The 11,166-nt window shown below is 38.2% G+C and overlaps 1 protein-coding gene across 1 annotated transcript; it reads left to right on the top strand.

The window, feature by feature from the left end:
* Nucleotides 1–7,891: 7,891 nt before the first annotated feature.
* LOC133334467 (uncharacterized) lies at nt 7,892–11,030 on the top strand (the record flags this gene model as incomplete). The annotated part of the gene is made up of 2 exons (XM_061542764.1): nt 7,892–9,656; nt 10,626–11,030. Coding segments are annotated over exons 1-2 (2,170 nt in total), but the record flags the coding sequence as incomplete, so codon positions are not given.
* Between the last annotated feature and the right edge of the window lie 136 nt (nt 11,031–11,166).

Below are 11,166 nucleotides of genomic sequence, written 5' to 3'. Positions count from 1 at the left end.
TATTGACTGTGGGATTTTTGTAAGTAATATTCTTTACGATAATATTACTTACAAAATGTTTCTGATGGCTGGACGTAATCCAAAACGAAATGTAAATGACGTTCAAAGCAACGAGAGAAGCGAGAGTGTTGCAAAGTGGCGCTCAATCGTAGATGTCACTCGTTAGAATTTAACAATGAATATTTGTGATGGAAATCACAAAGATGCATACAAATAGTATGCAGTCAAATTCTAACGTACAAAAAAATGAAATTAATAAAAAATATGTTTAGATTAAACAGATGGTATAAAAATGGCGGTTATATGGGGACTACCCCAAAAAGGGGGTAAATATTATTAATTTTTGGTGGGGAGGTTTGTTACCATATACGACTACAAAATACCAAATTGCAGTGAATTCAGTAGAAAAGTGCGTTCAAGATAATTGGGGTACACTTATATTGGGGTTATCGAAAAAAATAGACCGATATTCATAAATTTTTATGGAGAGATTTGGTAGCTATTAAGAACTCAAAATACTAAATAACAGCCAGTTCGGTGGAAAAATTCGGTCAAAACCCCCCAGATTACTGACAATTAGGAGGTACCGTTATATGGGGGCTACTAGAAAAAGTTGACCTAATAGTACCTAATAGGAACCCAATGTACCAAAATTCAGCGAATTCGGTTGGAAATCGCGCTCAAGAACCGCAAAATACCGAAAATTGGAGGGTACCGTTAAATGTGAGCTCTGCAGACAAAAGACAGACTTATGCAAAATATTAGATTACAACAGACGGACATGGCTAGATCGTCTTAGAATTTTACCCTGATCAAGAATGTATTTATTTTATAGGGTCGAAAATAAATGTTTCGATGAACTACAAACGGAATGACAACATTAATATACCATCCATAATATGATGGAGGGTACAGGAGGCGAAAATTAATAATTTTTGATTTTGAGATTTGGTACTATATGGACTACACAAACCAAATTACAGCGAATTCTGTGGAAAAATGCTATCAAAACCCACTCGCTCAAGAACCCCAAAATACCGCAAATTGAGTCTACCTTATATGGTGACTACTCGAAAAAAATTGACTTATATATATATTAATTTTTAGTGGAGAAATTTGGTACCCAATAATAACCCATTGTACCAAAAAATCGCCTGAAAACGAACTCAATAATCCAAAAGTACCGAAAATTGGGGGTAACCTTATATGGGGGCTACCCGAAAAAATTGATTAGTAGAGAAATTTGGTACCTAATTATAACCTATTGTACAAAATTTCAGCAAATTCGCTTGGAAACGCGCTCAGGGATCCAAAAATTCCAAAAGAATGGGTGTATCCTTATATGGGAGCTGTGGCTTAACCTGAACCGTAAAATTTTGTATGTAAAATTTTGGCGATCTCTCTCAATTCGTTTAGACGCTAGAGTGATTACAACAGACGGACATGGCACTATCATTATACGCTGATCAAGAATATATATACTTTATAGGGTCGAAAATGATTATTTCGATGTGTTGCAAACGGAAAAACAAAACTAATATACCCTCCATACTATGGTGGAGGATATAAAAAGGGGGTTATATGGGAACTACCCCTAAAAAGGGGCGAATATTAATCATTTTTGTATGGAGATGTGTTACCACATGCGACTACAAAATATCAAATAACCGCAAATTCGGTTGAAAAACTGGCTCAAGAACCAAAACAACCGATAATTAGGGGGTACCGTTATATGGAAGCTATCCCTAAACGTGGACCTATATATTCCATCTTCGAACTTGCCTGCAGACATAAGGCAAACCTATGCAAAATTTCAGCACCCTATTTATGGGCGATATGGCTAGATTTCTTAGAATATTACGACCGTCCGTCTGTTGACATCACGCTATATTCTGAAGGAATGTAATATCCGTTTCTTAAAGTACATATTAAAACAATCACCTTTTCCAATTATTAAAACATATTGTTTTAAACCATATCCGAAATAACTTAAACTGTCCTCACATACATGTTCATCATATCACATTTACTCCATTCTCCACACACTATCGAAATCCATTTGTTTGAACTTTGTTTCCAATATGTTTCTGCTCCGCTATGACCACCCATTCTTATAATATAATGCATTATTAGTAGTTTCCAATTTATATATATTGCAGTCTATTATTTATTCCATATACTTCTTTATTATAAAATTAATTTCAACAGCAAATGTAAAATATTCCTTCTACAGTATACATTAATTGTTCCTCTCACATCTTAAGTTTAAATGCAACAAATCTACAGAAAAGGTAAAACAATCTTTATAGAAAATAGGAAAAAATGGTAACAATTAGTTTGGATTTATTTATAATAAATAAGTAATGTATGTCAGATCAAACACTTCTTATTACATACTGCTGTAATTTTAATTGTATCTCAAAAATTTTACACACACTACTTATTTCAAAATTACTTTTAACATCTGAAAATATACTTATGTTTTAAGGTTGATGTGATGCAGTAAATTTACATCACAGAATTGTAAAATTCAATTTTTTAGTCGTAGTAGAACCATCTCGTTTACTTGCGTACACCGACACGTGTCCCACAGATCATGGTCCTTTATACGTTTGTGGGGGTCATTAGGGTTTGGTTTTCTTTTTCTTTGCTTTTTCATAGTAGATTGGGTTTTCCGAGAGTGGGCAACTAACCCGACGCCTCAACCCATTTTTTTATAGTTCGTATGGGTGAACTCGCGGCAAATATTAGCTCACTATTTCATCGGGTGATGAGGCACCGCGGGGAGGTCAGTGTCCACAATTGAGATGAAAGAGGGACCAAGATAAGCTTGAACTTCGCCATGTTAAAGCCAATCAGAGCCGTTACTTGGTATCTATCATCCCCTACGCCACCCTATGTCAATATTGACTGTGGGATTTTTGTAAGTAATATTATTTACGATAATATTACTTACAAAATGTTTCTGATGGCTGGACGTAATCCAAAACGAAATGTAAATGACGTTCAAAGCAACGAGAGAAGCGAGAGTGTTGCAAAGTGGCGCTCAATCGTAGATGTCACTCGTTAGAATTTAACAATGAATATTTGTGATGGAAATCACAAAGATGCATACAAATAGTATGCAGTCAAATTCTAACGTACAAAAAAATGAAATTAATAAAAAATATGTTTAGATTAAACAGATGGTATAAAAATGGCGGTTATATGGGGACTACCCCAAAAAGGGGGTAAATATTATTAATTTTTGGTGGGGAGGTTTGTTACCATATACGACTACAAAATACCAAATTGCAGTGAATTCAGTAGAAAAGTGCGTTCAAGATAATTGGGGTACACTTATATTGGGGTTATCGAAAAAAATAGACCGATATTCATAAATTTTTATGGAGAGATTTGGTAGCTATTAAGAACTCAAAATACTAAATAACAGCCAGTTCGGTGGAAAAATTCGGTCAAAACCCCCCAGATTACGGACAATTAGGAGGTACCGTTATATGGGGGCTACTAGAAAAAGTTGACCTAATAGTACCTAATAGGAACCCAATGTACCAAAATTCAGCGAATTCGGTTGGAAATCGCGCTCAAGAACCGCAAAATACCGAAAATTGGAGGGTACCGTTAAATGTGAGCTCTGCAGACAAAAGACAGACTTATGCAAAATATTAAATTACAACAGACGGACATGGCTAGATCGTCTTAGAATTTTACCCTGATCAAGAATATATTTATTTTATAGGGTCGAAAATAAATGTTTCGATGAACTACAAACGGAATGACAACATTAATATACCATCCATAATATGATGGAGGGTACAGGAGGCGAAAATTAATAATTTTTGATTTTGAGATTTGGTACTATATGGACTACACAAACCAAATTACAGCCAATTCTGTGGAGAAATGCTATCAAAACCCACTCGCTCAAGAACCCCAAAATACCGCAAATTGAGTCTACCTTATATGGTGACTACTCGAAAAAAATTGACTTATATATATATATTAATTTTTAGTGGAGAAATTTGGTACCCAATAATAACCCATTGTACCAAAAAATCGCCTGAAAACGAACTCAATAATCCAAAAGTACCGAAAATTGGGGGTAACCTTATATGGGGGCTACCCGAAAAAATTGATTAGTAGAGAAATTTGGTACCTAATTATAACCTATTGTACAAAATTTCAGCAAATTCGCTTGGAAACGCGCTCAGGGATCCAAAAATTCCAAAAGAATGGGTGTATCCTTATATGGGAGCTGTGGCTAGAGTGATTACAACAGACGGACATGGCACTATCATTATACGCTGATCAAGAATATATATACTTTATAGGGTCGAAAATGATTATTTCGATGTGTTGCAAACGGAAAAACAAAACTAATATACCCTCCATACTATGGTGGAGGATATAAAAAGGGGGTTATATGGGAACTACCCCTAAAAAGGGGCGAATATTAATCATTTTTGTATGGAGATGTGTTACCACATGCGACTACAAAATATCAAATAACCGCAAATTCGGTTGAAAAACTGGCTCAAGAACCAAAACTACCGAAAATTAGGGGGTACCGTTTTATGGAAGCTATCCCTAAACGTGGACCTATATATTCCATCTTCGAACTTGCCTGCAGACATAAGGCAAACCTATGCAAAATTTCAGCACCCTATTTATGGGCGATATGGCTAGATTTCTTAGAATATTACGAACGTCCGTCTGTTGACATCACGCTATATTCTGAAGGAATGTAATATCCGTTTCTTAAAGTACATATTAAAACAATCACCTTTTCCAATTATTAAAACATATTGTTTTAAACCATATCCGAAATAACTTAAACTGTCCTCACATACATGTTCATCATATCACATTTACTCCATTCTCCACACACTATCGAAATCCATTTGTTTGAACTTTGTTTCCAATATGTTTCTGCTCCGCTATGACCACCCATTCTTATAATATAATGCATTATTAGTAGTTTCCAATTTATATATATTGCAGTCTATTATTTATTCCATATACTTCTTTATTATAAAATTAATTTCAACAGCAAATGTAAAATATTCCTTCTACAGTATACATTAATTGTTCCTCTCACATCTTAAGTTTAAATGCAACAAATCTACAGAAAAGGTAAAACAATCTTTATAGAAAATAGGAAAAAATGGTAATGTTCAAAAAGAACATATTGATTTAATCATATTCTCATTTAATCATATTGTTATTATCATTTAGTCATATTATTATTATTGAATCACATTATTATTGTCAGCAAATAACTGACCTAGACTTAATTATTGTTTTTAATCACATTATTATTGTCAGCAAATAACTGACCTAAACTTATTTATTGTTTTGTGTATGCAGGCCAGTAACCCAAATAAAGAAACAACTCGAATGGTTTCACAACTGCATGGGTTACGGGCTGAAGAATAATGCTGATTATACATATTTAGTTAATTTTAGAGTAATTCAAAAATTGTATAAATATTCAATACAAAATAAAGATTCTTTGTAGATTACAAGAAATTGTAAACCTACAAAGATTACGTGATTTACGTGTCTCGTACATCAATATTAATAACAAATTTAATCATTTTTTGGTGACCCCGACGTGATTCCAACAGGAATTTTTGGTGACCCCGACGTGATTCCAACAGGAAGTTTTGGTGACCTCGACAAACAACAAAAATTTCAGGAACCCCCTTTTTTGAGCTTTGGAACAACAACAGGTGGAAATTGCCTGTAACTTATCATCATACAACAACAGGAGGAAATTGCCTGCAACTAATCATCATACAACAATTGCTGCTACGCACTAATACATCAACAAACAACAATGGCAAATGTCCAAGAGCTTATTTCTCAGCAGGAAGAAAGAGCCAGTAATTTCGAAAAATTCGTCTCTACTATAAAGAAGGCCCCTCTTGAAAGAAGAACGGAAGAGTTCTACAAGGGCAAACTTGATGAACTAAGGCTGTTATGGCAGAGTTTCGAGAAGGCAGAAAACAGAATTCGCGATGATCCATCATTATCGGAGGATGATCCGTATATTGCTCGGAATCTATATAGAACGATTGGAGAAAAGTTCAGCTCAACAATGGAATATATAGACGCGGAAATGAAGAAACTGATGTCTGCCAAAAGTAAGCCAGTTCCCACCTTGAGAGAGAAATCGACTGAAGTTGTCGCAGGAGACAAAATACCTACCCGTGTTGATGGACTTGCCAGAATGATAAATGCTCGAATGATTGCCCTTAGTCGTCACTTACAAGGCTTGGGCACAATCGAAGCAGAACAGCCGAAGCAATTTTATAGCATCAAAGAAGATACTATAAAGAAGCTATGGAATCAAATAACGGAGCTCTACGATGAAATATTGCAGCAGATTGAAGATCCATCGAAAATTGGATTGAGTCAAGAAAACTATAGCAGTCTTGAAAGACAAATGCAGCGAAACCGTGACCATTGCACCTCAACTGGGGAGTGACATTATAGCACACAGTTCACTCCCACTACCAAAGGTAACAATTCCTCAATTCAATGGGGATTGTTTGAAGTGGCGTCAGTTCTATGAACTTTTCTTGGAGATGGTAGACAAACAGTCTCTTCCAAGTGTTCAAAAAATGTGGTATCTCAAAACCAATTTATCTGGCGAGGCTAGCAAACTAATCAGCCATCTATCCTTGACAGAGGATAATTACAAAACGGCATGGATGTTGCTGCAAGAACGTTATAACAATAAACGGGTTCTCGTTTCCACTCTGGTAGAACGGATTCTGAGTCAACCAAATGGAACCTCATCAACGGCTTCCATCAAGGCTCTGCATGACACTACAAAGGAATGCATGCTAGCCCTCAACAATCTTCAAATCGACACTACGTCTTATTGATTCAATTGATCACAAAGAAATTGGATCACGCGCTGTACATACGATTCATGCAATCACTGACGAATCCGAAGGAAGTTCCTACTATGAAGGAGCTTTTTGCATTTCTGGAACTACAATTTGAGTCAATGGAATCGATTGGAAAAGCGGCATCTACTCACAAGGGTTCAATCAAAACTGTTTCGTCCGTAATATCAGTGGAGGATCACAGGAGTTGTAAACTATGCAAGAACGACTCCCATCCAATTTATCATTGTAAGAAGTTCTTGGCGATGACAGAAGGTGAGCGATTGAAATGGATACAGCAACAAAAATTGTGTGTAAATTGTTTCAAATCGGACCATGTAGCAAAAACTTGTTTTTCTGGCAACTGCAAAATATGTAGTAATAAGCACAATACATTGCTACATTTGCCAAAAAAGTCTCAACCATCACCGAAGGTTTCAAATCAAACACCACCAACAAAAAGCAATACCCTGTTACATTTCACCACGAAAGATGCAACAGGGGGCAGTACATCAGTGCTGTCACCTCAACAGCCACAGACAGTGGCGTCGGCAAACAGGAGCCAGTCCTATGTCCTTCTAGCAACCGCGAGGGTTTCCATCAAGGCTAATAACGGAAGGTCTTGCGAGTTCAAAGCTATTTTGGATTCCGGCTCACAGATTAACATCGTATCAGAGCGATTAGTGCAGAGGTTGGGCATTGAGCCCATAGAAGCGTCTCTCTGCATCGAAGGTGTTGGTGGAAGAGCAAAAAATTCTAATCAAAGGGTGAACGTAGAGCTTCAGTCGCTAACAAGCAGTTTTCGGACGCGGCTGGAAGCGTTTGTGTTACCAAACATAGTTCCACCACAACCAAGCACAGACATCGACGTGTCATCATGGCCTATACCGGAAAATATAAAATTAGCAGATCCATACTTTTACAATACAAGCAAGATAGACGTACTGCTTGGCGCAGAATTTTACTTCAATCTGATTTTGTCACAAGAGATTCGTATGTCCAAAGAGCTACCGATATTGAAAAACTCGAAACTGGGCTGGATTGCTAGTGGAAAGGTCAATGCAAAATCAGAAACAACCACGTGTGCAGTATTCGGAGAAGATGATCGGGCATTGGAAGAATTATTAAAAAGGTTTTGGGAACAAGATGATGTAGGCGAAGACCAGAAAATGACTCTAGCAGATGAAAGGTGTGAGAATCACTTCCACCATAATACAATAGTCAATGAAGATGGTCGTTTTGTTGTACGATTGCCATTTGCAGATGATGCAGATAAACTATCCGAGTCCCTCAATATTGCAACGTCCAGATTCTTCTCATTGGAGCGGCGCTTATCGAAGGATGCGAGTCTTCGAGAGCAATACGTCAAATTTATGAAGGAGTATGAAGAGCTGGGACATATGACAAAAATACAATCGAGAGAGGTGCGCGGCAGCCACTACTATATCCCACATCATTGTGTCCTTCGCCCAGATAGTAGCACAACTAAACTGAGAGTCGTGTTCGATGCATCCTGCAAGTCCTCATCTGGATGGTCACTGAATAACGTGTTGCATTCAGGCCCAAAGGTTCAAGGCGATTTGTTTGGAATGTTGTTGCGATTCAGACTTCCACGATTTGTGTTTACAACAGATATTGAGAAGATGTACAGACAAGTACTGGTCGACAGGAGGGACCGCAAATATCAACTGATTGTGTGGAGAAATTCCCCGGACAGGGAACTTGAGCATTACATGTTAAATACATTAACATATGGTACAACATGCGCCCCTTATCTGGCTACAAGGTGTCTGAAAAAACTAGCAGATATGAACCTACACAAATATCCATTGGGTGCACAAGTACTTCAAAAGAACTTCTACGTTGACGACGGCATGTGCGGTTCCGACAGTCTATCAACGGCAATCGAGATGCAGAAGCAGCTAAATAACTTATTGTTGCAAGCAGGATTTAGACTGCGAAAATGGTGTGCTAACCACTTGCAACTCCTTCATGGAGTTCCACCGGAAGATAGAGAAGTGGACCTCAACTTCGATAATTCATCAACCAAGGTTCTAGGATTGACATGGATTCCTCAGGTAGACAGGTTCTGTTTAAAGAGTGGTGTGGATGAATGTGAAGTTGTTACCAAGCGAAAGGTCACCTCCGATCTAGCAAGATTGTTTGACCCATTAGGAATTGCAGGTCCTGTAGTCTCAGCAGCAAAGATTTTTATCCAACAATTATGGAAGAATAAGATTGCTTGGGATGATGAGCTGCCACCGGAGATGGCAGCATATTGGTTATCGTTCCGTGATAATCTTAAACTTTTGAACGATTTCAAATTACCCAGACATATGTTCGACGGAGAGAAGCCGACGAAGGTTGAACTTCATACGTTTGTGGATGCTTCAGGGAAGGCATATGGAGCGGTGATATATCTCAGGGCTATGTTGCAAGACGGAAGGCAGATAGTACGGCTTCTTTGTTCAAAGTCGAAAATAGCACCAATTAAGGAGGTCACATTGCCAAGGCTAGAACTGTGTGCAGCTGAATTAGGAGCAAAACTGACTACGAAGGTCAAGGCAGAACTTGGTTATGAAGACGTAAAGACTATTTATTGGTCAGACTCAGAGATTACCTTATACTGGATCAACTCGGAACCATCAACACTGAAAACGTTTGTTGCCAACAAGGTGAAATACATTCAAGACAGAACACTAAGCACTCAATGGCGGCATGTTGGGACAAAAGATAATCCGGCAGACTTTATATCCAGAGGTATGAAGGCAGATCGACTGTCAGGATGTATGATGTGGTTCTATGGGCCCACCTTCTTACACGGAAATGAGTCCCTTTGGCCAAAACCTTTCTTCAAAAATGGATCAAATCAAACAGATCTTGAGTTTAAGGTCAAGTCTACAGTATCAGCAGTAGCTTCACGCAGTGGGTTGCAGGATATAATCTATGGAATTAACCACAAAAATTCATTCAGCCGATTACAGCGAGTTGTGGGTTATGTTTTGCGGTTTACCGAGAGGGTGAAGCGACAAAGGTATGGAGGTTCGACAGAAGTGTTGACCCCGGCAGAATTAGATCAAGCTATGCAACTGATAGTAAAAACGATTCAGATATCAGATTTCGCGAAAGAAGTGCAGCAGTTGAAGAAACATGGTGCATTGGACAAATCCAGTTCAATACACAGTTTAACTCCTTTTTTGGACGACAAGGGGATATTAAGGGTTGGTGGAAGGTTGGAACAATCAACCTTAGCATATGACGCTAAGCACCCAATGTTGCTACCATACAACGATCCTATTGTTAAGCTGATCTTGGATCTGATTCATAGGAAAAACAAGCATTGTGGATCACAATTACTACTGGCATCATCGAGACAGAGGTTTTGGATCATAAAAGGGAAGACGATGGCACGGAATATTGTACAAAACTGTGTGAGGTGTACCCGTGCAAAACCAATGTTATATAATCAAATCATGGGAAATCTCCCATCTAGCAGAGTCACTCCAGCAAGGCCATTTATAGTATCCGGCGTCGACTATTGTGGACCATTATGGGTTCATTACAAAATTAGAGGCAAACGACCACACAAGGTCTATGTTGCCGTATTTTGCTGTTTTGCTACAAAGGCGGTTCATTTGGAAATAGTGACAGATTTGACAACAGAAGCATTTATCGGTGCGTTGAAAAGATTTATTGCTCGTCGTGGGAAATGTCAAACTCTTTATTCAGACAATGCGACTAATTTTGTGGGAGCTAAGAACCAGCTCGACGAACTTAATCATGCGGTGTTTGGGGAGAATAGCAAAACGTTAATAAAGGAGACATGCTCAAAGGAGGGTATAGATTTCCAATTTATTCCCCCAAGAGCTCCGCATTTCGGCGGTCTCTGGGAAGCCGCAGTGAAGTCAGCTAAACAATTGCTACTGCGGACCACCGCTAGCGCATCATTGACTCACGAAGAGTTGGAGACCGTAGTCATCGAAATTGAGGCGATACTGAATTCGAGACCACTAACTCCTATATCAAATGATCCGAATGATCTAACAGCATTAACACCTGGTCATTTTCTTGTTGGTGAACCCCTCACAGCACAAGTCGATCCATCAACCAAGCAATCTACTACATCATTGACAAGTAGGTGGAAGATAGTGTCTCAGATCAAGCACGAGTTTTGGAAACGCTGGTCAACGGAGTACTTAAACACTTTGCAGGAAAGAAGGAAATGGAGTACACCATCGCCAAACATTGAGCCTGGTCAATTGGTCATCAT

Source organism: Musca vetustissima, unplaced genomic scaffold (assembly GCF_032173495.1).
Source record: "Musca vetustissima isolate MV318-11 ecotype Yass unplaced genomic scaffold, APGP_CSIRO_Mvet_v1 utg226029, whole genome shotgun sequence".
Taxonomy (NCBI): Eukaryota; Metazoa; Arthropoda; class Insecta; order Diptera; family Muscidae; genus Musca; species Musca vetustissima.
This window is presented reverse-complemented; position numbering and strand designations above follow the sequence as displayed.